Raw genomic sequence first — 27,078 nt, 5'->3', positions numbered from 1 at the left:
TTTGCAAGGGAAGTTGGGTCTGGCAATGCAGAGGTGGACTATGGATGCTTGAAACAAGCATGTGCAGGAGCCCAGATACCAATTCTGCACCAGACCACAGAAGAAATGAGACCTTTATGGGAGCAGCAGAGAGGACCAGCTTCAAGCCAAAAGCAAAAGCAGCCAGTTCTGTCCTTGGTTCACATTCACAGCGGGATGAGAGGCAGTGAAGGGCGTTGGGCAGAGAAATGGGTCCAGGGACACAGACGTCCCATGGCTCACGGATGGGCACCGTGGTCCTTCCAGCACAGTTTCCCTTTCATGCAGGACATTTTCTTCCTGGTGCTCCGCTTCCCCCGCTTGCTCTCGGCCTCTTCAATCATGGCAGTGATGGTTGCGATCATTTCTTCGATGGGCAACATCCCTGCTCTGTACAGTTCGAGGAGCTCTTGCCTCTTGTCCTGGGGGACATATTTAGAAAACAGGAGGTCCAGCACACAGACCCTCCTCCCCTTGTACTCCCCGACCGACACGGGGACCAAGGTGGTCCTCAAGGATTTCTTCAGATCCTGCTGCCGCTCCTTCTGCTGGGCTTGCAGGTCTCCATGCGCCTCCATGCCACTTTCCTTGCCCAGACCAGCCTCCCTGGGACTCCCGGTCTCCTCGGTCTTCAGCCTTTCTGTTTCTGTGATGATGCTGGTGAGAATGCCAACCAGATCCTGAATGGAAAGGGCTTCCATTCTGAATTGTCTTAGAAGCTCTTGCTTCTTCTCTTCTGAGATGTATTTGGAAGAGAGGAGGTCCCAGCAAGACACCATTTGGCCCTGGAACTCTCCGGCTGGCACCACAAAACTCTCAGACCGAAACACGTCTTCCAAAGAGATGGATTCAGGTGAGCAAATATTCTGGATTTCTTCTGATGATCTTGTCTCTTCTTGCTGACTGCTAAAACAAGCAAGTTCGCTGGAATTCTTCTCCTCTGTCCTGTTCACAATGGAGGTGACTATGGTTTCTATTTGGTCAGTGGTGAGAATGCCAGATTTGTACAGTTGTAAGAGCTCCTTCCGCTTCTCTTGAGGGACGTACTTGGAATGGAGAACATCCCAGATGGAAACCCTCTGTCTGTGGAACTCTCCAGTTGCAACGTTCACCATCTGCGACTTCAGCGACTTCTCCTTTTCTTCCAGCTCCACAGTATCCTTGCTGTCCTCCTCCCTCTCCACTTTGTCAGGTGCATCACAACCCTCCTCCCCATCAGTGTCTCTGGTTGTCTCGGTTGTTGTGGGGTCCTTCCTCTCTCTGGTTCTGGGTTCTGCCAAGAGAGCGCCAAGGATGTCTGTGATCTCCTCAGGGGTAAGGCTGCTGTTTCGGTATTGGCTCAAAAGCTTTTCTCGCTTCTCTTCTGGGATGTACTGGGAGAAGAGGAGATCCCAGAGGGAGACCTCCTGGCCCTGGAGCTCACCAACATGAAGGACCATGGTGTGATCCCTCAAGGCGTCTTCCCAGTGGTCCTCATGAGAGTGTGCATGGGATTCCTCCTTTGTCTTCTCCTCCTCTGTCCTGTTCACAATGGCAGTGACTACGGTTTCCACTTGGTCAATGGTGAGGACACCGGATCTGTAGTATCTCAGGAGCTCCTTCCGCTTTTCCGCAGGGATGTACTTGGAATGGAGAACCTCCCAAATGGAGACTTTCTGTCCATGGAATTCCCCAGCAGCTACCTTAACTATCCGGGACTTCAAGGCCTTCTCCTTTTCTCCCAGCTCTACAGTACCATCATCATCTTCCTCCCTTTCTTCTTTGTCAAGTACATCATCATTATCATCATCATCCTCATCATCATCATCATCATCATCATCATCATCATGTCTAGACACATCAGGTGTCGTGGGATGCTTTCTCTCTCTGGTTTTGGTGTGATCCCTCAAGGCGTCTTCCCAGTGGTCCTCATGAGAGTGTGCATGGGATTCCTCCTTTGTCTTCTCCTCCTCTGTCCTGTTCACAATGGCAGTGACTACGGTTTCCACTTGGTCAATGGTGAGGACACCGGATCTGTAGTATCTCAGGAGCTCCTTCCGCTTTTCCGCAGGGATGTACTTGGAATGGAGAACCTCCCAAATGGAGACTTTCTGTCCATGGAATTCCCCAGCAGCTACCTTAACTATCCGGGACTTCAAGGCCTTCTCCTTTTCTCCCAGCTCCACAGCATCATCGTCATCTTCCTCCCCTTCCTCTTTCTCAAGTTCATCATCATCATGATGTCTGGACAAGTCAGGTGTAGTGGGCTGCTTCCTCTTTCCAGCTGTGGCGTCTGTAAGCAGGTTGCTGAGGATGTTGGTGAGCTCCTCAGGAGTCAGGATGCCATTTTGGTATTGGTTGAGAAGCTCTTCCCGCTTCTCCTCTGGGATGTATTGGGAGGAGAGGAGATCCCAAAGGGAAACCTCTTGATCCTGCAAGACCACCGTCTGATTCCGCAATGTGTCTTCCCAATGGCCCATGTGAGAGTGTGCATGGGAATCCTCCTTTGTCTCCTCTTCTTCTCTTCTGTTGATGAAATTGGTGACTATGGTTTCCATTTGGTCAATGCTGAGAATGCCAGATTTGCAGAATTGCAAAAGCTCAGCCCTTTTCTCTTCCAGAATATAGTCAGAATGGAGTAGATCCCACAAGGAAACGTGTTCCTTGCAGAACTCATCAACAGACACGATGATAAGCCTAGATTTCAAGGTATATTCTGGTTCCTCTTGGTGTTCTGTTTCAAACATCTGGGATGTCTGTGATGTTATTTGGTCTTCGTTGAGAGTTTCCTCATTTCGTCCTGGCCTGCTGGTTTGACTATCAGTTTCCGTAGTAAGTGTGGTAATGCGTTTAATGTTTTCCTTCATGCTCACTGTTGGTGATCCATGGCGGTGCAAAATTTCTTCCTTCCGGATATTAGAGACACATTGTGAAAAGTATGGCTCCCAGAGAGAAGCCCTCTCATCTTGGACTTCACGGATGGTTACGTCAATATTCTCAAGTCGCAATGTGTGATGCAGAAGGTCATAGTGCGATGACTGAGGAATGTGAGCGTCTTCTGGCTCAGCTGAAGGATGGCTAATGTGAGAACTGTGTTCCTTCTCCTCCTCTGTTCTGTTGACAATGGCAGTGACTACAGTGTCCATTTGGTCAACGGTGAGGATACCAGAGCGGTAGAGTTGCAATAGCTCCTTCCGCTTCTCCTGAGGGATGTACTTGGAGTGGAGAAGCTCCCAGATGGAAACCTTCTGTCCAGGGAATTCCCCACCAGCTACTTCCACCATCCGGGACTTCAGGGCCTGCTCTTTTTCTCCAAGTTCAATACTGTAGCCATCATCCTTTTTCTCAGATGAGCTCAGGACAGTAGGCATTACACCTTCTACTAAACATTCATTCGTTCCACCAGCTCTCTGAGAGATTAAAGTTGACAGAACAGCAGTGAGTTCCTCTGGTGTTAAATTACACGCTCTGTATATGCTTAAAAGTTCCTCTCTTTTCCCATCAGAGATGTACTGGGAGAAGAGGAGATCCCAGAGGGAGACCTCCTGGCCCTGGAGCTCACCAACATGAAGGACCATGGTGTGATCCCTCAAGGCGTCTTCCCAGTGGTCCTCATGAGAGTGTGCATGGGATTCCTCCTTTGTCTTCTCCTCCTCTGTCCTGTTCACAATGGCAGTGACTACGGTTTCCACTTGGTCAATGGTGAGGACACCGGATCTGTAGTATCTCAGGAGCTCCTTCCGCTTTTCCGCAGGGATATACTTGGAATGGAGAACCTCCCAAATGGAGACTTTCTGTCCATGGAATTCCCCAGCAGCTACCTTAACTATCCGGGACTTCAAGGCCTTCTCCTTTTCTCCCAGCTCTACAGTACCATCATCATCTTCCTCCCTTTCTTCTTTGTCAAGTACATCATCATTATCATCATCATCATCATCATCATGTCTAGACACATCAGGTGTCGTGGGATGCTTTCCTTCTCTGCTTTTGGCCTCTGTAAGGAAACCACCGAGGATGTTGGTGAGCTCCTCCAGAGTCAGGCTGCCATTTTGGAATTGACTCAGAAGCTCTTCCCGTCTGAATTCGGAGACGTGTCCAGAGAAGAGGAGCTCCCAAAGGGAGAATTTTTGACCCTCAAATCCACCAAGATCAACTTGAACAAACTGAGACCGCAAAGCACTTTCCCAATTTTCATCTCCGGGGGAGGACATTCCAGACGCTCCCTCTCTCATTGCCATCTCTTGGTCTGGACCCCATACTTTTACATTAAATTTCCTACTTGTAGCTTCTTCCTTCTTGATGAGGGCAGTAAGGATGCTTACCAGCTGGTCTATAGGTAGCAACCCTCTTTGGTATAGATCCAGTAATTCTGTCCTCTTTTCTTCAGTGATGTAGTTGGAGAGGAGCAGGTCCCACACAATGACCGGCTGTCCCTGGTGCTCTCCGGCCGGCATATGGATGGTGGTGGATTGCAAGGCCCTCTGCCAGTTCCCTATGACATGTCCAGGGTCTGTGCCATCTTTCGGTGATGGTACGTCTGGTGCACTTGGAGCTTCCTGGGGCCCGGTTGGCTTGGCACGCTTTTCCTCTGTCTCAGTGACGGTGGTAGTGAGGATTTGGGTCAGGTCTTCCAAGGTTACGGTGCCAGTTTTGTATTGGCGTAATAGCTCCTGCCTCTTCTGTGGAAGGATGTATCTGGAGAAGAGGAGATCCCACAGGGAGACCTCTTGACCCTGGAAAAGGTCCAAGCCCACCCTGGTCTTGGAAACTTGCAAGGACCTCCTCGTGTTCTCGGTGAGATGGAAGGAGAAGGAACCCTTGTCCATCACATGCAACATCAAGAGGTCCGTCTCAGGATCGGGGAAGCATCGCAGCAGGAGCTGCATATAGGTCAGGTTTTCGTGAGTGTTGGGGTCAAAGAAGCCTTTGGTGTCGTCTGTGGGGTCCGAAAGGACCCGGTTCATTTCCTCATCAAAGTAGCCCCGCTTGTATGCAATCTCCACGGGGAGGCGGTGGCTGTGGATGGGATCAATGATGCCCCCCGTGGCAATTTGAGCCTCCAGCAGGCGGATGCCATGGTCCTTGACGATGAGGCCTTTCTTCATGGCCTGGAAAAGGGAGATCTTGCTTCCTGTGTAGGGGTCCCGGTAGCCAGTCACGGCCCTCTCTGCGGAGAGAAGCTTCTCCCGAAGCTCTGCCCCCACCAGCCCGGCGGAGACGGCTTCCTCGACAGAGAGTTTCCTGTTATTCACAGGGTCAGTGATGAACCCGGTGGCAGCCTGAGCCTCCAACAGCACCAGGGCCGTGCCTGGCCTCAGGAGGCTCTTCCACATGGCCTGGTAGATGGTCATCTTCTCCGTCTTGGAGGGGTCAGACCTGGATGGGACCAGCACACCAGCAATGCAGCTCGTGCCTTCCAGGTATCGCTTGACCGAGTCCATTTTGGTGATCTCCTCCACAGTCTTGGTGCCCTGGGTGAGCTCTGAGAGGGTCTCTTGGTCAATGATCTGGGAGCTGAAGAGCTCTGAGGCGGTCACCTGCCTCCGCAGTCCAGAGAACTTCAGCTGGTTGCTCTTCTCCATCTCCTCAATCAGGCTGGTGATTATTTGCACAAACTCGCTGGTGCTCAGCAATCGTGACCGGTATTTCTCCAGAAGCTCCTGCCGTTTCTCCACGGTCACATATTTGGAGAAGAGGAGCTCCCATGCGGAGCGCCTGCTCCCTTGGAACTCACCCACAGGCACTTCTATGCTCACCAGCCGTAGGGCATTTTCAAGGTCACCGTCCCGTGGCAAACGTGGAGCTCCACCATCCTGGGCATGAGTCCAGCCACTGGCCGGACTGCGGCCCTCTTCTGCTTCTTTCCCAGGACTGGGATCCTTCTGCGTTAGCAGGGGCGCCAGTGTGACAATCATCTCCTCAATGCTCAGGATCCCGTAACGGTACTTCATTAAGAGCTCCTCCCTTTGGGTCACTGGGATGTACTGGGAGAAGAGGAGATCCCAGAGGGAGACCTCCTGGCCCTGGAACTCACCAATGTGAAGGACTACGGTGTGATCCCTCAAGGCGTCTTCCCAGTGGTCCTCATGAGAGTGTGCATGGGATTCCTCCTTTGTCTTCTCCTCCTCTGTCCTGTTCACAATGGCAGTGACTACAGTTTCCACGTGGTCAATGGTGAGGACACCGGATCTGTAGTATCTCAGGAGCTCCTTCCGCTTTTCCACAGGGATGTACTTGGAATGGAGAACCTCCCAAATGGAGACTTTCTGTCCATGGAATTCCCCAGCAGCTACCTTAACTATCCGGGACTTCAAAGCCTTCTCCTTTTCTCCCAGCTCTACAGTACCATCATCATATTCCTCCCTTTCTTCTTTGTCAAGTACATCATCATTATCATCATCATCATGTCTAGACACATCAGGTGTCGTGGGATGCTTTCCTTCTCTGCTTTTGGCCTCTGTAAGGAAACCACCGAGGATGTTGGTGAGCTCCTCCAGAGTCAGGCTGCCATTTTGGAATTGACTCAGAAGCTCTTCCCGTCTGAATTCGGAGACGTGTCCAGAGAAGAGGAGCTCCCAAAGGGAGAATTTTTGACCCTCAAATCCACCAAGATCAACTTGAACAAACTGAGACCGCAAAGCACTTTCCCAATTTTCATCTCCGGGGGAGGACATTCCAGACGCTCCCTCTCTCATTGCCATCTCTTGGTCTGGACCCCATACTTTTACATTAAATTTCCTACTTGTAGCTTCTTCCTTCTTGATGAGGGCAGTAAGGATGCTTACCAGCTGGTCTATAGGTAGCAACCCTCTTTGGTATAGATCCAGTAATTCTGTCCTCTTTTCTTCAGTGATGTAGTTGGAGAGGAGCAGGTCCCACACAATGACCGGCTGTCCCTGGTGCTCTCCGGCCGGCATATGGATGGTGGTGGATTGCAAGGCCCTCTGCCAGTCCCCTATGACATGTCCAGGGTCTGTGCCATCTTTCGGTGATGGTACGTCTGGTGCACTTGGAGCTTCCTGGGGCCCGGTTGGCTTGGCACGCTTTTCCTCTGTCTCAGTGACGGTGGTAGTGAGGATTTGGGTCAGGTCTTCCAAGGTTACGGTGCCAGTTTTGTATTGGCGTAATAGCTCCTGCCTCTTCTGTGGAAGGATGTATCTGGAGAAGAGGAGATCCCACAGGGAGACCTCTTGACCCTGGAAAAGGTCCAAGCCCACCCTGGTCTTGGAAACTTGCAAGGACCTCCTCGTGTTCTCGGTGAGATGGAAGGAGAAGGAACCCTTGTCCATCACATGCAACATCAAGAGGTCCGTCTCAGGATCGGGGAAGCATCGCAGCAGGAGCTGCATATAGGTCAGGTTTTCGTGAGTGTTGGGGTCAAAGAAGCCTTTGGTGTCGTCTGTGGGGTCCGAAAGGACCCGGTTCATTTCCTCATCAAAGTAGCCCCGCTTGTATGCAATCTCCACGGGGAGGCGGTGGCTGTGGATGGGATCAATGATGCCCCCCGTGGCAATTTGAGCCTCCAGCAGGCGGATGCCATGGTCCTTGACGATGAGGCCTTTCTTCATGGCCTGGAAAAGGGAGATCTTGCTTCCTGTGTAGGGGTCCCGGTAGCCGGTCACGGCCCTCTCTGCGGAGAGAAGCTTCTCCCGAAGCTCTGCCCCCACCAGCCCGGCGGAGACGGCTTCCTCGACAGAGAGTTTCCTGTTATTCACAGGGTCAGTGATGAACCCGGTGGCAGCCTGAGCCTCCAACAGCACCAGGGCCGTGCCTGGCCTCAGGAGGCTCTTCCACATGGCCTGGTAGATGGTCATCTTCTCCGTCTTGGAGGGGTCAGACCTGGATGGGACCAGCACACCAGCAATGCAGCTCGTGCCTTCCAGGTATCGCTTGACCGAGTCCATTTTGGTGATCTCCTCCACAGTCTTGGTGCCCTGGGTGAGCTCTGAGAGGGTCTCTTGGTCAATGATCTGGGAGCTGAAGAGCTCTGAGGCGGTCACCTGCCTCCGCAGTCCAGAGAACTTCAGCTGGTTGCTCTTCTCCATCTCCTCAATCAGGCTGGTGATTATTTGCACAAACTCGCTGGTGCTCAGCAATCGTGACCGGTATTTCTCCAGAAGCTCCTGCCGTTTCTCCACGGTCACATATTTGGAGAAGAGGAGCTCCCATGCGGAGCGCCTGCTCCCTTGGAACTCACCCACAGGCACTTCTATGCTCACCAGCCGTAGGGCATTTTCAAGGTCACCGTCCCGTGGCAAACGTGGAGCTCCACCATCCTGGGCATGAGTCCAGCCACTGGCCGGACTGCGGCCCTCTTCTGCTTCTTTCCCAGGACTGGGATCCTTCTGCGTTAGCAGGGGCGCCAGTGTGACAATCATCTCCTCAATGCTCAGGATCCCGTAACGGTACTTCATTAAGAGCTCCTCCCTTTGGGTCACTGGGATGTACTGGGAGAAGAGGAGATCCCAGAGGGAGACCTCCTGGCCCTGGAACTCACCAATGTGAAGGACTACGGTGTGATCCCTCAAGGCGTCTTCCCAGTGGTCCTCATGAGAGTGTGCATGGGATTCCTCCTTTGTCTTCTCCTCCTCTGTCCTGTTCACAATGGCAGTGACTACGGTTTCCACTTGGTCAATGGTGAGGACACCGGATCTGTAGTATCTCAGGAGCTCCTTCCGCTTTTCCGCAGGGATGTACTTGGAATGGAGAACCTCCCAAATGGAGACTTTCTGTCCATGGAATTCCCCAGCAGCTACCTTAACTATCCGGGATTTCAAGGCCTTCTCCTTTTCTCCCAGCTCTACAGTACCATCATCATCTTCCTCCCTTTCTTCTTTGTCAAGTACATCATTATCATCATCATCATCATCATCATCATCATCATCATCATCATCATGTCTGGACACATCAGGTTTCATGTGGTGCTTTCTCTGTCTGGTTGTGGCCTCTATAAGGATGTTTGTGAGCTCCTCCAGAGTCAGGCTGCCATTTTGAAATTGGTTCAAAATCTCTTCCCGTCTGACCTCTGAGATGTTCCCAGTTAAGAGGATCTCCCATATCGTTGACTGCTCTCTGTTCGCCTTTCCTAAGTGTATAGGCAATTTGGTAGTTTTCAACATTTGTTCAGTATCTTCTCTCTCCTTGATGGTGTTTAGGAGGATAGTTATAATTTCCTGAGTAGTCAGTTTTCCAGCTCTGAACTGTCTGAGTATTTCTTCCCGTTTGTTGTCCGTGATGTATCTTGAGAAGAGAAGGTCCCAAACTGACGTCTCCTTTCCTTGGAAATTGCCTGCACTAACTCTTGTTGTTGTTGACTTCAAAGTCTTCTTTACATTTTCATCCAATTCGAAGGCACTGAAACCATCATGTTGAACTTTTAGCATCCTAAGTCCAGTGTCTGGGTCAGGAATGCATCTCTCTAGCAGCTGCATGTATGTCAAGTTCTCATGTGTGTTGGGGTCAAAGAAGCCCTTGGTATCGTCTGTGGAGTCTGAGAGGGTCTGACTCATTTCCTCATCAAAGTAGCCTCGTCTGTAGGCCACCTCAACTGGCACTCGATGGCTGTTGACGGGATCAATTATGCCCCCGGTCGCAATCTGGGCCTCCAGTAAGCGGATGCCATGCTCTTTGAGGATCAGCTCCTTCTTCATTGCCTGGAAGAGGGAAATCTTTTTCCCAGTGTTGGGGTCTGCGTATCCCGTGACTGCTTTCTCTGCAGAAAGGAGCTTGTGAAGAATCTCTGCCCCCACAAGACCTGCAGAAACGGCTTCTTCGACAGAGAGTTTCCTGTTCTTCAGAGGGTCAGTGATGAACCCAGTGGCGGCCTGAGCCTCCAGCAGCACCAAGGCTGTGCCTGGCCTCAGGATGCCCTTCCACATGGCCTGGTAGATGGTCATCTTCTCCATCTTGGAGGGGTCAGACCTGGATGGGACCAGCACGCCAGCAATGCAGCCTGTGCCCTCCAAGTACTGCTTCACCAAATCCATCTGGGCGACGTCTTGTGCCGTCTGTCTCCCTTCCTCCAGGTTCTTCATGGTGTCTGCGCCAATGATGTCAGCCTTCAGTAATTCTGAAGCAGTGACTTGCTTCCGTAGCCCTTGGAACCATATATCTCTTCTGTTACCTTCTTTTTCTTTTATTATGTTCAGAATTTCATTAGTGATATGTTGCAGAACAGCTGAGGATTCTGTCTTGTACTTTTTAATCAGCTCTTTCCTCTTTTCTTCATTAATGTAGTCTGAGGAAAGAAGCTCCCAGAGAGAGACGCTTTGTCCTTTGTACTTCCCAAGCGTTATGTTAACCTTTGTAGATGAGAGAATGTTTTTCGTGACCTTATCTACATAGAAATATTCCCCCTTGTCCAGCAGCTGGAGGAGGTACATCCCTGTCTCTGCGTCCTTGACACACCTGGACAGGAGCTGAGCATAAGTGATCCTTTCCTGAGTGTTGGGATCCACAAAGCCTTTGGCAGCGTATTCTGCATCAGAAAGCAAGAGGAAAGTGTCTTCGTCCAAATGGCCCCGCTTATATGCCACTTCCACAGGGATGCGGTGGCCGTACAAGGGATCGAAGATGCCGCCCGTGGCAATCTGGGCCTCCAGCAGCCTCAGAGCAAGGCCTCTCTCTACCATGTTTTTCTTCATGGCTTGATAAAGAGACAGTTTGTTCCCTGTGAAAGGGTCAGTGTACCCAGTCACAGCCTTCTCTGCAAGCAGAAGCTGCTGGTGAAACTCTTTGCCCACAAGCCTCTCAGAGATGGCCTGGTCAACAGGAAAGGTTTCCTTCTTCACCGGGTCAACGATGAATCCTGTGGCCGCCTGCGCTTCCAGCAACATCAGAGCATTTCCTGGTGAGACAAGGCCTCCCTTCATGGCTTCGTAGAGGCTCATCTTCTGCCTGCTGGCCGCCACTGAAACGCCAGCGATGCAGCCGGTTCCCTCCAGGAACCGTTTCACTGAGTCCTTGCGGGAAAGCTGCTGAAGGGCACCGTGATGATGATGGAGACCGTCCAGCGTTTTCTTGTCAATTATCTCTGCGTTGAACAGCTCCGCGGCCGACACGTCCCCCCTGAGTCCCTTCAGGCAAAGCTTCTGTGCTTTCTCCTCCGTTTCCTCAACAATAGCAGTAATAGTTTTCCCAAACTGTTCTAATGTCAAGCTCTTGTACTTGTACTGACGAACCAACTCTTTCCTTCTCTGTTCTGGGATGTATGGGGAGCAGAGGAGGTCCCACAGGGAGACAGCCTGGCCTTTGTACCTGCCTACCTGCATCTGCATAGGTTGGGATTGCAGGAACTGTTTTGTCGCCTCGTCGATGTAAAAGTACCTTCCGCCTTTCCTGACTACTTGCAACATATATAGCCCTGTCTCTGGGTCTTGGACACATCGTTCTAGCAGCTGCAGGTATGTGAGGTTCTCATGTGTGTTGGGGTCAAAGAAGCCTTTTGTGTCGTCCGTGGGGTCTAAAAGAATTTGGTTGAGTTTTTCATCAAAGTAGCCTCGTCTGTAGGCTACTTCCACAGGAATGCGGTGGCTGTGGACAGGGTCAATGATGCCACCGGTGGCTATCTGGGCCTCAAGCAGGCGGATGCCATGGCTTTTCACAATGAGCTCTTGGTTCATGGCCTCAAAGAGGGAGATCTGCTCTTTGGTGTATGGGTCTCTGTATCCCGTCACAGCCTTTTCTGCACTCAGCAGCTTTTCATAAACCTCTCTTCCAATCAGCCGTGCAGCCATGGCCTCATCTACTGACAACTTCTTGTTCTTCACCGGGTCAATGAGAAAACCAGTAGCCGCCTGGGCTTCCAGCAGCACCAGAGCGGCCCCCGGCCGGAGCAGCCCCTGCTTCATAGCCTGGTAGATGCTCATCCTTTCGTTGCTTGGCTGAAGAAGAACTCCAGCGATGAAGTTCCCACCCTCAAGGTACCGCCGGACAGAGTCCATCTCAGTGACCTCCTGGACCGTTTTCTTTCCTTGGCTGAGGTCATCCAGAGTCTCCTTGTCTATGAGCTGTGACTGGAAGAGGTCACTGGCAGACACCTGTTTGCGCAGACCCTTGAAGGAGAACCGCTTGCCCTGCTGCTCTGTCTCTTCAATTATCTTGGTGATGAGTGTTATTATTTCTTGAAGCGCCTCAGCGTTCTCCTCTTTGTATGTCAGCATCAGCTCCCGGCGCTTGCAACTGGCGATGTACTCTGAGTTGAGCAGATCCCAGAGAGAAACCTCTTGGCCTTTATATCGCCCGATGTTGACACAGACTGTTACAGATTTCAGTACCTCCATGGTTTGCCTGTCCCCATAGAAAGCTGCATCATCAGAGAGAGGGAGCAGCAAGAGTCCGGTCCCAGCATCCTGGATGCACCTGTCCTTCAGCTGTTGATAAGTCAGGCTCTCCTGTGTATTAGGGTCAAAGAAGACGCGGGTGTCATCGCTCTGTTGAGAAAGGGTCTTGTGCATTTCTTCATCATAGAAGCCGTGCTTGTAGGCAGCAGGGAGAGGAAGGTGAAGGTGGTGGCTGGGATCAATGATGCCACCTGTGGCCAGCTGAGCCTCAAGCAAGGGGATGCCAGCTGTGGCAGGGATCAGCTCCTTCCTGACTGCCTGGCACACCGAGATCGGCTTTCCCGAGTAGGGATCCAGGTAGCCGGTCAGTGCTCGCTCAGCCTGCAGCAGCTGCTCCATCAGTTCTTTGCCCACAAGGCCAGCTCTGATGGCCTCTCCTACATCAAGCCTCTGGCTTGTCACTGGGTCTGAGATGGAGCCTGTGGCTGCCTGTGCTTCCAGCAGCCTTGCCCCCATGCCTGGCAGAAGGAGGCCATTCTGTATCGCTTGGTAAATCCCCATCTTCTCTCCGGAGGACTGGTCGAAGACTCCAGCAATAGCCCCGGTCCCTTTCAAGTACTTCTTCACGCTTTCCATCTCCGAAACCTCTCTGGCTGTTCTCTTCCCTTGAGCCAGCTCTGTAAATGTCTGCTCTGAAATGATGCCAGTGTCCAGAAGCCAGACTGCAGGGACTGCACCTTTCAGGCCTCGGAAGGTGACCTGGGTTTGAGCCTTTATTTCTATTTCCTGAATGTGTTCTTGGATGAGGGTAATGAGTTGCTGGAGCGAAAGTGCCTCGGATCGGTACTTCTCAAAGAGGTCTCTTCGCTGCTCCTCGGTGAAATAGCCAGAGTGGAGGAGCTCCCAGAGGGTGACCCCCCGGTCTTCCACAAGGGTGGCCCTGAAGAGCTCCTCGATCTGCTCATCGGTGCAGACGGGAGAAGCCGCCGCCTGTGGCAGAGGCAGCAGGTGAATACCAGATGCGTCATCCTTCTGGCACCGGTCTATCAGCTGGCCGTAGGAAACCGTCTCTCTTCTGTCAAGCGTGCTAAATGCTTTGGTGTCACTGCTTGGGTTTGAAAGCGCTTTGTGGAGGTCCTCATCCAAGTAGCCTTTCTTCTGGGCAAATTCTACTGGGACATAGTGGCCACTCTGGGGGTCAATGACACCGCCAGTAGACAACTGGGCATCCATCAGCTGTAGAGCCCGCTTGTCAGGCACAAGGCCCTTCTTCATAGCCTGGAAGAGGGAAATCCTTTTGCCTGTGAAAGGGTCCCTGTAGCCAGTGACAGCTTCTTCTGCACGCTGCAGCTTCTCATACAGCTCAGGACCGACAAGGCCTTCCTTTACGGCATCGTCCAGGCAGAGTTTCTGGTTGCTCACAGGGTCAATGATGAAGCCAGTGGCCGCCTGTGCCTCCAGCAAGGGTAGGGCCACTCCTGGCAACACAATGTTCCTCTGCATGGCTGCATAGAGGCTCACTCTTTCATTGGAGGGCTGCAGCACAATCCCCCCAATGCTGCCGGTGCCGTAGAGGTACTTTCTGACAGACTCCATGTGCAGGACCTCCTCGGGGCTCACCGCTCCTTCCAGCAGTCTTTCAAAGAGGGCCCTGTCAATGATGCCTGTCTCCACAAGGTGATAGGCAGTGACATAGCCCCGTATGGCTGGGAATCTGATGCGGGCCCATTTCTTCATCTCCTCTTCCAGGAGAAGACAGATTTGTTGTAGGGTGACCTTTTGCAAGTGGTAGTGGTTGAATATTTCCCGCCTCTTTCCTTCACTGAAGTACTCTGAGTTCAGTAGATCCCACACCGAGACCCTTTGGCCTTGGAAACGCCCGTACTTCACAAAGAGCCAGGAGCTCCTGAACGCTTGCTTGGTGGCATCATCAATGAACTGGCGCTTCTTGCTGTTCAGTGGCAGGAGGCAGAGGCCTGTGGTGGGCTCTGTGATGCACTTCTCCTTCAGCTGCAAGTAGGTCAGGTTCTCATGAGTGTTTGGGTCAAAGAAGCCCTTGGTGTCGTCACTGGGGTCCGAAAGGATCAGGTTCATCTTCTTGTCAAAGTAGCCCCGCTTGTAGGCTGCCTCCACAGGCAGGCGGTGGCTGTTGATGGGGTCGATGATGCCTCCAGTGGCAATCTGGGCTTCCAGAAGACGGATGGCGTGTTCCTTGACAATAAGGTCCTTTGTCATGGCCTGAAAGAGAGAGAGCTTGCACCCGGTATAGGGATCCCTGTAGCCAGTGACGGCCTTCTCGGCTGCCAGGAGCTTGTCGAAAACGTCTGGTCCAATCACGTTGGCCCGCAGAGCCTCATTCACAGAGTATTTCTTGTTGGCAGCAGGGTCAATGATGTATCCGGTGGCAGCCTGAGCCTCCAGGAGGATGAGGGATGTCCCTGGCCGCAGAAGGCCTTTCCTTTTTGCCTGGTAGATGCCGATCTTCTCCTGGGAGTCTGGCAGGAACAACCCGCTGATGCTTCCAGTCCCTTCCAAGTACTTCTTCACTGTGCCCATGTTCACAACATCTTTGGCCAACGTCTCCCCCTGGGTTAACTTCTCAAACAAATCTTTGTTGATGATTTCAGAGCTCAGGAGCTGGGCAGGGGTCACCTTGCTCCTCAGGCCTTCAAAGGTGATCCTGGGGTTGGCAGAAACCTGCCAGACAGTGTCACGGACTGTGTCAGCCAGTCTGTGAATGGAAAGACCCCCAGAACGGAACTGCTGGAGGAGAGCTCTCCTCTGCTCTCTTGTGAAGCAGTCTGAAAAGAGGAGCTTCCAGAGTGAAGTGGACTGCCCTTTGAACTTGCCATAGGCCACAGGGACTGCTCTGTTTCTCAGGACAAGCTGTGTCCTGTGGTCAATGAAGTGATGCTCCCTCCCAGGGTCACCATAAAGGGGGAAGAGGCAGAGCCCCGTGTCTGGATCAGTGACACATCTCAGGAGCAGCTCTGCATATGACAAGTTCTCCTTTGAGTTGAGCTCAAAGAAACCACGGAGGTCATCCATGGGCTGGCAAAGGAGGCTGTGTGTGTCTTTGTCTAAATGACCCCTCTGGCAGGCCATCTCCACAGGGAGACGGTGGTGTGTGTGGGGGTCAACAATGCCACCCGTGGCAAGCTGGGCCTCCAGCAGGAAAACACCAGGATCCCGGGGCACAAGACCCTTCTGCAGGGCTTGAAACAGAGAAAGAGTCTCCCCGGTGTAGGGGTCTCTGTACCCTGTAACGGCTCTCTCAGCTGACAACAGTTTCTCATAGAGTTCTGGCCCCACCACTCCCGACCGGACAGCTTCATCAAGGGAAAACCTCTCGTTCTTTACTGGGTCTATCAAGCCTCCAGTTGCAGCCTGAGCCTGAAGGAGAATCACAGCGGTGCCTGGCAAGAGGAGGTGTTCTGATAAAGCCTGGTACAGACTCTTGCACTCATTGGTTTGCAGGACGGCGACACCAGCAATGCTGTTTGTCCCTGACAGGTACTGCTGCACAACATCCATCTCTGCTACCTCTTGAGCTGTGAGCTCCCCGTTGTGGAGGGCTTTGAATGTAGCTGAATCAATGATGCCAGAGTCCAGCAGCTCATGGCTGCACACAGACCCTCGCAGTCCAGGGAAGGAGATTTTCAGTGGCAGAAGCAGCAGACCTGTGGCTGGATCTGCAATGCACCTTCTCATCAGCTCTGTGTAGGTGACCTTCTGGTTACTGTTGGGGTCCAAGTAGCCCTTGGCCTCCTCATTCTCAGGATCAGAAAGGGAGTTATGCAGATCCTCATCAAGGTAGCCATGTGCACTGGCCTCATGAGGAGAGACGCGGTGGCGAGTGATGGGATCAATGATACCTCCTGTGGCTATTTGGGCTTCCAGGAGACGGAGACCTTGTTCCCTTCCAACCAGCTCTTTCTGGATGGCTTGGTAGAGTGAGATCTTCTCCTCTGTGTATGGGTCTGTGAAGCCAGTCACTGCTCGTTCTGCACACAAGATCTTCTCCTTCAGTTCTAGCCCTACCAGCCCCAGGGCCAATGCCTCTGCCACTGGGACCAGCTGGTTTCTTACAGGGTCAACAATGCCACCTGTGGCTGCCTGGGCCTCCAGAAGGGCTAATGCAACGTCAGGCTGGAGCAAATGCTCCTGGACAGCATCCAAGAGACTCACTGTCTTGCCAGAGGCCTCCAAATAAACTCCTGAGATGCTCCGGGAGCACATTTCTCCCACTGTTGCTTCTGTGTCACTGGTGAAAGAGGAACAGCCCCCTGGCATGGCTGTCAATCTTACTTGCCCCTTGGCAGCAACTTGCCTTGTCGACGATCTGGGTGTGCAAGCTTTCGTCTCGTGCGCAGGGAGATGGGCCTGTTCTGTTCTGGGACAGGAAGTGTCTTTCTGCAAAGAGAGTAAAGAAAAGGCAATGTCAGTGATGTGTATTTGATTGGCTCCCACCATTAATCTCCTCGCCCCTCCTACTAATAAACTCTCTGTGTTTCCTCCTGTTTCTTTGGAAGAACTCTCTTTGCTGCTGAACTCATCCAAACCCACCACCTGCTCTCTTGACCCACTTCCTTCTCGTCTTCTAATCTCTATAGCCCCCTCCTTGTTACCCTCCCTCCTCTATATCTTTAATCTTTCTCTCTCCTCAGGTTCCTTCCCCTCAGTCTTCAAACATGCCTTAGTTTCCCCTATCCTGAAAAAACCCTCTCTCGACCCCTCTTCCTTGGCTAGCTATCGTCCAATCTCTCTTCTTCCTTTTCTCTCTAAGGTGTTGGAACGAGTTGTCTATTCACGCTGTCTTGAGTTTCTTGAAACCAACTCCATTCTGGATCCCTTCCAGTCTGGTTTTCGCCCATGGCACTCCACAGAGACGGCCCTTACTAAGATCTCGAATGATCTTTTGTGGGCCAAGGCGAATGGCCTTTACTCTATCCTTGTCCTACTCGATCTGCCTGCGGCCTTCGATACCGTGGACCACTGTCTCCTAATAGATGTACTCTCTGACCTTGGTTTCTCGGGCCTTGTTCTCAATTGGTTCACATCTTATTTGTCAGATCGATCTTTTTCAGTGGTCTCGGGTGGTCAGACCTCGTCTTCTGTCCCCTTATCTGTTGGCTCTGTTTTGGGTCCCCTTCTGTTCTCTTTATACACACTCTCCCTTGGCAAACTTATCAGTTCCTTTGGTTTCTCCTACCATCTTTACGCCGATGATACCCAGCTGTACCTTTCCACCCCTAATCTTTCACCAGAGCTAGAGCAGCAAGTGTCATCCTGTTTAACAGCTGTCTCCCACTGGATGCACCATCGGCGTCTGAAGCTCAATATGTCCAAGACAGAGCTTCTTGTTTTCCCTCCTAAGCCCACCCTTCACTATTCCTTTTCTATTTCCGTCAATAACATCTCGATCCAGCCGGTCCAGGAAGCCCGCAGTCTCGGTTTCATCTTTGACTCCTCTTTGTCATTTATCCCTCAGATCCAGACTACAGCCAAAGTCTGCAGATTTTTTCTCTATAATATTGCCAAAATCCGTCCATATCTCTCAGCTTCTACCGCAAAGACACTGGTCCATGCCCTAGTGGTCTCACGACTAGACTACTGTAACCTCCTCCTGGCAGGGCTTCCCCTCTCTCATCTCCACCCATTAATTTCTGTTCAGCATTCAGCTGCACGCATTATTTCACTCGCTCGCCGTTATGATCATGTCTCCCCTCTGTTGTCCTCCCTTCACTGGCTCCCTTTTCCTTTCCGCATCAGGTACAAACTTTTGCTACTCACCTTTAAAGCCCTGCATGGGCTGGCCCCTCTTTATTTAACCGATCTTCTCTCTCCCTACATCCCTACTCGCACTCTCCGCTCTGGTAGCCAAAGTCTCCTCTCCCAACCCAGGGTCTTCTCTGCCCCATCCCGGATCCGTCCCTTCTCTCTTGCTGCCCCTCATTCCTGGAACCTTCTTCCTCTGCATGCACGGCTCATCACTTCCCTAACCAGCTTTAAGGCTGAGCTGAAAACCATATTGTTTAGGGAAGCGTTCTCAGGGAATTTGGGATTATCATCTGGCTGTCTGACAATATTTGATGTGACGTGAGTTGTTTGATATTTGATGTTTTTAATTTGTTTTTTCTTTTCTATATGGTAATTTTAACTATTCCTCTTTTAATTGTTATTATCTTAGAATGTACGCCTTGGGCAGGCTTTTATATTCTCTTTAATTTTACCGACTTTGTACAGCGCTGTGTATAATTACAGCACTTTAGAAATAAAGTTTAATAATAATAATAATAATAATAATAATAATAATATTCAAACACTTTGCTTGGAGAGCAGTGCAAAGGAGCAGAAGAATCCTCTATTCAGATGAGGATGGCATGGGGGACACCTCAAACATAGTCCCAGCATGGCCTCCACCCACCCACTCTAAAGTACCAGGCTGGCCTCTATGTGGAGGAATGGTGGGGTGGAAGGCTCCTGGCAAAGAGTGGTAGATTGTGGAACCAGGATTGTTGCTCCCTTTGGTCTTATGCCCTGACAGCTGGCCAAGCAGCTAGGCACCAGCGCATGCTCTGGGGCAAGGACATTCTTACTTTGGAGCCTCTGCCCGGCCCATGTTGTCCTTGCACCAGACACACCCAAACAGAAGGACGAAAAAGAGTTTGGACGCAGCCCCAGAGATTCTTGTGGCTGCCTCTCTTCCCCTGAGTCGCCTCCCCAACTGTATTTGCCTCCTGGGCGTTTGCTTAAACTGCACAACAAAGGACAAGAGGCAAGCCCAGGCATCCCCCTCCTGCCCCCCAACCTGCCCCCTTCCTTCCTTCCTTCCCCTCCCCTCCCTTCCCTGCCTCACCCAGCCCAGCCTTCTTCCCCTTGGTGACAGGTAATCCAGATCAAGAGCATTCTCTTCACCTGGAATGCAGGAGGGGCTGGCAAGGGGGGGAAGACACAAAGAGCAATGCACGCATGCACGCACGCACACTTCCAGGCCCACAGTGCCCACAGACGCAACCAGGAGCAGGTGCACAGACCAGTGGCATCACTAGGGTTGGCATCACCCGATGCGGTCACTCATGGTGTCATTCCCCCCCCTTGACTTTTTCCTATATCACAGCATACAGAATCCTTAGTCATGTTTTTTGTACTAATGTTACTCATAAACTGTAATTCTAATATATACGACTGAATGTAATGGCAATAGTTGTGATGTAAACAACCAGCAAAATTAATATTATACCTTTAAATTACAACACCTTATGCATAGTCTAAATGTATTTATATATACATAGTTCCATGTGACTAAAGTGAAAAATTTGGTAAAATGTGATGTTTTTAAAGAAAAAAATAAAGAATAATTTTAAAAAATATATTAAATGTTCAAAATGTAAACGTAAAAGAATCCTGGGGCGTCTCCTTCCTCCTCAATGGAGCCTCACCCCACTCACCCCATCTCCTCAGTGTTTTAAAGGGACACAGGTGAATGCTGCAGCCCTTTCTGGCCCAAAGCAGATGCCTGAGGAGCACTGGGGTCACTCCCCCCTTTTCGGGTGTCACTTGGTGCAGTGTGGACCCCCACATGCCGCTAGCAATGCCACTGGCGCCACAGACCCTCCTCCCTGCCACCCCTGCAAGAAGGCAACCCACTCACCCACCCGCCCTATAGACTCCAGCATTCTGTTCCATGGGAGAGAGTCCTGCGGCAGGACAGTCAATATGTGCCCACCCTTGGACACACGCACGCAAAGGAAGGTTTCTCTGCAAAAAGACTGCCACCAATTGCCACTGTGGTGGGCATCTTATGCCAGGGACTAGCATCCACTCAGCCTTGTCCTCCCTGCAGAGCCTTCTGTACCACGGAACCACCATCAGCCTCGATGCTGTCTGGCCACGCCATGCCACGCCACGCCACGCCACGCCACGCCACGCCAGTCCCTTTCCAGAGGAAGGCCTCTTCTGCCCTGAGCCTGGCTGGCCATCGAGGTGTCCTCCATCTTGGCCCCCTAAAGGGCACTGCCAAGCAATGGACGACTTTGGGCACAACCTGGTCAAGAGGAGATCCTGCAAAGCCAAAGGGGTCTGCTTTTAAAAGAAATATTCAAGGTCCGGCTGCTGCCCATCCTGGAACAGAGCGGCTGGACAGTGGGGTGGGCGCCCTTGGCCGGCCATGGTCTTCTGCCCATCCGCACCCCAAGGGGGTCTTCTTTAGGCGGAGCCTGGGTCATGCCCACCAGCGGAGGCTTTTGCACACTGGCATTGGAGGCTGGACTTGGGGGCCCTGGCACTCCAAAGGCCAAGACAGACCCACAGGGAAGGGGGGGAGGCACAGATGGAAAAGGGCCCCTTGGCCCAGGGCCTCCTTGGAGGTCAGCTGCCCTGCCCCAGGGCTGGAGGCGGGGGGGGGGGATTAAACAAAATGAGGTAACTAATCCATAAGCAACCCCTCAGACCTGGAGCCTCCAACAGGGCCCTCTGGCCTCAAAATGGCCGCTCAGGCACCAACAAGATGACCTCCCTGTTGCTCCTGCTGGGCCAGGCCCTCTTGCCAGGAAAGGCCACCCTCACCAACCCTGGGGGGGGGGGGCAGGGAGAGATTGCAGACCCACTTAGCCACCCCCACCCCCTCTTATTAATTTCCTGGGGGCTCCCAATAAAGAGGCAGGGCCAGATATTACCTCGTGTGCCCCCCATTTGCAGGCCAGTCCCTCTTTTCATCCCCACGGCAGGCGGTGGCTGCATCTGCACTGGAGAGCTAATTCAGTTTGATGCCACTTTAGCAGCCAAGCCTCCGTGCTGCTGTTGGATGCTGGGATTTGTTGTTTGGTGAGGCACCGGGACCTCCTCTGTCAGCAAGCAAGGTCTTCCCTCCAAACTACAAGTCCCAGGAGGCCGTGGGATGGAGCCTTGGCAGTCAAAGCGGTGCCATACTGCATTAACTCTGCCTGCAGGTGTGATGCCGCTCCCCTGCCCTTACAGTGACTCCCCAAAGCCACCTTAATGCGGCTCAGGGCCCTCAAGGGTCTGCACTGCGTTGGGGGTGCGCTGGGGGCAGAGGGGAGGGAGGGAAGGGGTACTCCAAGGGTCAAGGGGCATGGCAGGAGAAGCGGCTTTTGCCCACTTGCCCACATCCAGGTGCAGGCCAGCCCCCCAGCCCAGTAGGCAAGAGCTCCCCTCTGGCCCCCTTCAGGGGAGACCCCAGCCTCTTGGGGGCCACAAGTCCACCCAGGTGGCCCCCTTCCTCTGCCCTCTCTGTGCCCATGTGCAGGCCATAGGCTGTGCACCTAAGGAGGGAACCAGGCAGCCTGGGGGGGTCAGCATCCTGCCAGCCTCTCCCCACCTTCTCACTGGGGTCTCCGCTGCTGCCCCTCTTCCAAAGCTCTCCTTGGTTTAGGCCCCATCTTTAATTATATTATTATTATTATTATTTATGGGGGAAGGGTCTGCAAGGGGAGCTGGGAGGGCTCTGGGTGCCCCTCTACCTCCTGACTGTGGCCCCTGATCCTGCAGGCAGGCAGAGGGGAATGTAGGAAGGGGAGGCAGTAATGCCCACCCCACGTTTGGACCTGAGCGAAGGAGCTGAATGGTGAATCCGGCCTTGCAGGGAGACCCTCCCCGCAAAAGGCAGCCACGCATTTGCCCCTCTCCTGGGGGAGGACGGGAAGGAGGGTCCCCTCTTCCTTAGGTTTCCCCGCACCCGCAGGGGCAAAAGGTGGTCCTCCTCACGCGTGCCACACTTGGGTTAAGAGAGCAACAGGGTGAAGCCCAGGAATACATGGGAGGGCAGCAATCATAACAGCATCATTGCTGCAACCCCCCCCCCCCCCCCCAATATGCCTGGGGCTTCACCCTGTGCCAGGGGATCCTCCTGCCCTCTCGACCCACGTTCGGCGGCCGCGTGAAGCCAATATTCATTGCCTATGGAAAGGCAGCACTATTGACACAAACACTCTGGCTTCTGGTCCAAGAAGGTTGTGGACAAGCTAGATCCTATTCCAGAGGAGGGGGGCCAAATTGGGGAAAGGTCTGGTAACCACCAAGCCCTTTGAGGAGCAGCTTAGGGAGATGCTATGGAGCTTATCACACTGAGGTTATTGGAGCTAAGATCAGGGGTGAGTGCGGGTCGAATGATTCGAACTGATGTTATAACGTGGCTGTTTTATCACACCTGGTTGCCCTTCCGTTGCCCTTCTGAATCGAGGGCGAATCGAATCCAAGGCAAGTCACATGATGCAGATTCAGGGAAAGCGGAGTGAGCGCAAATTGTATTTCCACACCGGTGCATACCATGTGGATTCAACGATTCGAATTGGGACCCTTGCGCATGCTCAGCGGGGCCCTGAAGGCATCCTGAACCTTTGCATTTCTGGGAGAAGGGAGCCTGGCTCCACTTTCACCTGAATGACAGCTGCACCTTTCTTCCTCCCTTCTATTCTCCCATCCCTGGCAGCCAAATTCAAAGGGTCCTCTGTGTCAGAGCCCCCTTCCATTTCAGCCACATCAATATCTGTCCTCTTGACAGTCCCCTCATCTATTTCAGCAACATATATCTATATCTATCCTCTTGTCACATCATCCCCTGCATCCTCCTAGACCCCGATCTGCTCCCTTCCTTCACCCTGACACCTAACCCATCATCCCCTGACTGCCCCTGGCTCCCGATCCTGGCCCCAGCGACCTATCTCATCATCCCCTGACTGATGTGTATGTATATATGTGAGTGAGAGTGTGTGTGTGTGTGTGAGAGAGAGAGAGAGAGAGAGAGAGCGCTGGCTGACCAGGCTGCTCTGGAGAAGGTGCAGTGGGGACCGAGAGGGAAGGAGAGAGAGAATTCCAACGGAGCAATGATCACTCCCAGCCCCGGTTGCCCAGAAAGTGAAAAGGGCCACCGGAAGAAAATGGGGTAAATTGCAGCAGGGCATCATGGGAGATTTGCAACCCGGGGGTCTTGCGATGGTGCACCGGCAGATTGGAATTCCACACCAGACCAATCTGCAGTGAGTTCGAACTGACCATCAATGCGAATCCCATCAATCCACTTATTTAGTGCACTCGCCAAAATGAGGAGCCAGGAAGGATTCAGTTCGGAAGCCTCGCGGAAGGAGGACACAAGGGGCTCCCATTGAAAGCAACCGGGTGTAAAAATACATGAACGTTCCAACGTGGATCCGCATCACTCAATTCGCACTGACCCTAGTTCTGAGCTAAAAAAAACCAGTGTGATAAGGTCCTATGTTTAGCCTGAAGAAGAGAAGGTTAAGAGGGGACCTGATTTGAAAGGGTGGCCTACTGAGGATGGAGCAAGCTTGTTTTCTGCACCCCCAGAGAATACAACCCAGAAACCGGCTCTCCTTCCCTAGTTGAAGGTCCTGAGGCGGCCAGATTCTGTGCTAAGGGTCTCACAGAGGAGGGAAAGCCCCCTGAGATGCTGCCAAGGATCAGAAAGTGAGAGGAGGGCTCTGCTCTCCCCCAGAAACGCACCTGGGATGGGCTTTTCCCTGCCTCATCCTGGGAACCCCCCCCCCAAGCTGACAGGGCTGACACAAGGGATGCCCTCCCTCCCTGGTCCCAATCCGCTGCCATTCCCTGCCAGGGAAAAAGGCAGGGACCCAGCGGATGCTCCAGGGCCAGGCCTCCAGGAGTCTGGCACTGGAGGAGTCCCCCAAGGAGTGGTTGGGGCATCATCTTAGGATGGGGGGGGTCCTCCCCTGGCCAGCACCAAGGTCCTCATTGTTCCTGAGCCTGTGGGACGCTGGCCCAGCCATGCCCAGCCTCATCCTGCCTGGGACATGCCTGGCTTTGCTTGGAGGTAGGCAGGCTGCCAGTGCGCTGGGAGAGAGGAGTCAAGCCAAAATGCGACCCCTCTTTCTCTGCCCCCCAGATGCTGACCCATAAGTCTCAGGCCTCCTCAGTGGCTCAGTTTCCCCAATGGAGGAGGGAGGGTCGGCACAGAGATGGGGCCAGCAGGCAGAAGCACAATGAGCAAAGCGTGCCCACCAGAATCACAGAGTTGGAAGAGAGCCACATATAATACTGTGGGTGAACAAACTGAGCTTAAAAAAACAAGCTTTTAATTCGGTGCAAAAGACGGGAATCTAAATTGAGCAATTAAGGGATGACTCATGGGCCTTCAAGGGCACAAGCCACTCTTCGCCACACCTCTGAAGTTCCATCTGACAGGCCTCCCATGTTGGGGATCTCTGATCTAGACTCTATGCGCCTATTGATGCAGCCTAGAATCACATTGGCTTTACTAGCTGCCACATCACACCATTCACTCATGTTCCACTTGTGGTCTAAGGACTCCTAGATCCCTTTCACATGTTTAAGTCTCCTTAAGCCAGGTGTCCCCTTCTGATATAATAATAATATAATAATAATAATAATAAATTTTTATTTCTATACCGCTGTTCCAAAGATCCAAAGTACAGCAAGATAAAAACAGATAAAAACATCACAACCTCCTTCCCCAACAATATCACAAATAGCAATAAAAACATTTACAAACAGTACAATACAATCATAATAATATCCATGCAGTTCATTTTTTTCTCCCTAAGTTTAAATTCATTTTGTTGATTTTGGTCCAGCTTTCTAATCTATTAAGGTCATTTTGAATTTTGAGCCTCTCCTCTGGGGTATTAGCTACTCCTCCTCCTAAGTTTGGTGTCATCTGCAAATTTGATAAGTATGCCCTCTATTCCTTCATCCAAGTCATTGATGAAGATGTCGAATAGCAAACTGGAACCAGGACTTGCATCATCATCATCATCCAGACAGGTGAGACTGGGTGCCACCTGGACAGGTTGACCGAGTGCGGAGGCGGCCGGAGGAAGGCGGGAGCCAGGTGATGCCACAGCGGGGGCCTTCTGGAGCCCACAGGCTGGAGGTGCCACCTCACCTGGCCTTGCCAGACAGGCTTCTCACCTGGGAATCAGGACTTGCTTGTGGGATCAGGCCTTTCCTTGGGGTGCAAGCAGCCCAGATTCCCATGGAGCAGAGCTACGCAACCGGTTGGGAGACAGATCTTCTCCCTGCAAATTAAAGGGTGTTGTCTTCAGGTAGAAAACGTTTCATCACCCGCCTCTGCCCAGAAGTGAGAGGCTTCTGTGCCAGGCCTTCCCGCCTCCTCTGGCACCCAGGGCTGGATCTTGGCTTTTCCTCGCCTTCCACCATTTACGCATTGCCTCCCCTGGCACACCTCAAGGAGCCCCAAAGTGATCAGAGGAGGGCACATAGTGGAAAGCAGCTCATGCCACCTTCAGCACCTTTGATGAAAGGGTCTGCTGAGAAAACCCCTTAAGTCCATAACCGGCCACCTGGCCCCCAGGACAGGAAGGAGGACAAAATGACCACCAGTGCCGCTGCCAGACCACTTGACCCTGCTACCACATGGAGGAAACCCATGGCAGGGAGGAAAGGAGGGCTCTTTGGTTGGAGGGAGCCACTCTCTTCCAAAGGACATGGGGGGATCCACAACCTTCCCTCCCTTTGTTACCTGTGGCTAAACCTGCACCCGCAGCTCCTCCCAGGGCCTCTGATGCCCACGATGGGCTCACAAACCCCACACTGGGCTCCAGGTGCTGGACTGAGGCCAGTTAGATTGTGGAATCCCATTGGGTTGTGGGGGCATCCTCTTACATCCCAAATGGTTGAGGGGAGCTGATGGAGAAATGAAAAAGCCCCAAGCAGGGGCAGTGTCTCATTGGGGCTTCGAGGGTCCCCTTTGCTCCCCTGAGAGGGATGCTTCAGGGGTGGCATCATTGAGCATTTGGCCCAGACAGGCAGCTAGACTGGTCCTTGGGATTCCAGAGTTGTTGTTTTGTTTTGGGCTCATGGCATGGCACACTGGGCACTTTTGGCAAAACGGGTGCTAGAGCCACTTTGGCAATTAAACCCAAAATGTCTTGGAGGAAAACATTTCCAATGCGGCGACTGGGAGGGGGTGCTGTTGCAGACCAGCTCTCTCGGAAGCTGCTGTGAGGAGGCCCCTTGCCCCCCGTCCCAAAAACATCCCAGGGTAGTTGCCTCCCAAAAAACAAAGCAAGGGGGAGAAGGTCTGACCCAAGCCCCCCTCAGCCAGCCAGGTAGGTCTACCTGCCTTAAAATCCTTTAAGATGCAATACAGGGAGGTTATCCTAAAGGATTAAAGGGGTAAAAGATGTCTGTTGGAAATGCAAAACACCTGAAGAATCCTTCCGTCGCATGCGGTGGTTGTGCAACAAGGCCAAGAAAGTGTGGAAATAGACACAGCTGTCGACGCAAGAGGCGCTTAAAAGTAAAATGAATCTAGTACCAGAATTAGTTTAACTGGGGATGTCAAATGAACAAAGAGCTGAATTATAAAGTTCTGCATTACATGACTCTGGCAGCAGAATGTTGTTCGCGAAATATTGTATGGCTGCAGAGATTCCATCTTAAACAGGGATGGATAGCAAGGATTGTAGAAATGGCTGAAATGGACAGGTTGTCCATCCCGATGAAAGATAAGGCCCAGGATGAATTTTTGCAAGGTTGGGATTCCTTTATCACATTTCTAAAGAGGAAAGAAAGGATAAACACCTTTGTGTGATTTGGAAACAGAGCCATATTTCGTTGGATTTGTTTGTTAGAAGTGGAGACACGGAGTAAGTGAAAATGAAGCTGCATAGACTTCTGTGTTTGGCCTGGAGGGCAGGAGGGCACCTTGAGAAGGCAACTGCGATTGGGAGCAGCGGAACCGGCCTTTCTCTGGGTGCTTCCATTGTATTGTATTTGTGGGCCTGAGGCTGCCCGGCTCACCTCTCCCTGGCGTGTGGGG

The 27,078-nt window shown here is 52.3% G+C and overlaps 1 protein-coding gene across 1 annotated transcript in view; it reads right to left on the bottom strand.

Moving 5' to 3' along the window:
• EPPK1 (epiplakin 1) overlaps positions 1-18,586 on the bottom strand; it is a 38,996-nt gene extending 20,410 nt beyond the window's left edge. Inside the window, exon 1 of the mRNA XM_089518419.1 lies at positions 262-18,586. Coding sequence (XP_089374545.1) covers positions 262-16,751 — 16,490 coding nt within the window. The 5' untranslated portion in view covers positions 16,752-18,586. The remainder of the gene's footprint in view (positions 1-261) is intronic.
• Positions 18,587-27,078: the final 8,492 nt, after the last annotated feature.

The sequence above is a fragment of the Sceloporus occidentalis genome, unplaced genomic scaffold (assembly GCF_023333645.1).
Source record: "Sceloporus occidentalis isolate IW3139 unplaced genomic scaffold, rSceOcc1.0.p SCAF_3, whole genome shotgun sequence".
Lineage (NCBI taxonomy): Eukaryota > Metazoa > Chordata > Lepidosauria > Squamata > Phrynosomatidae > Sceloporus > Sceloporus occidentalis.
This window is presented reverse-complemented; position numbering and strand designations above follow the sequence as displayed.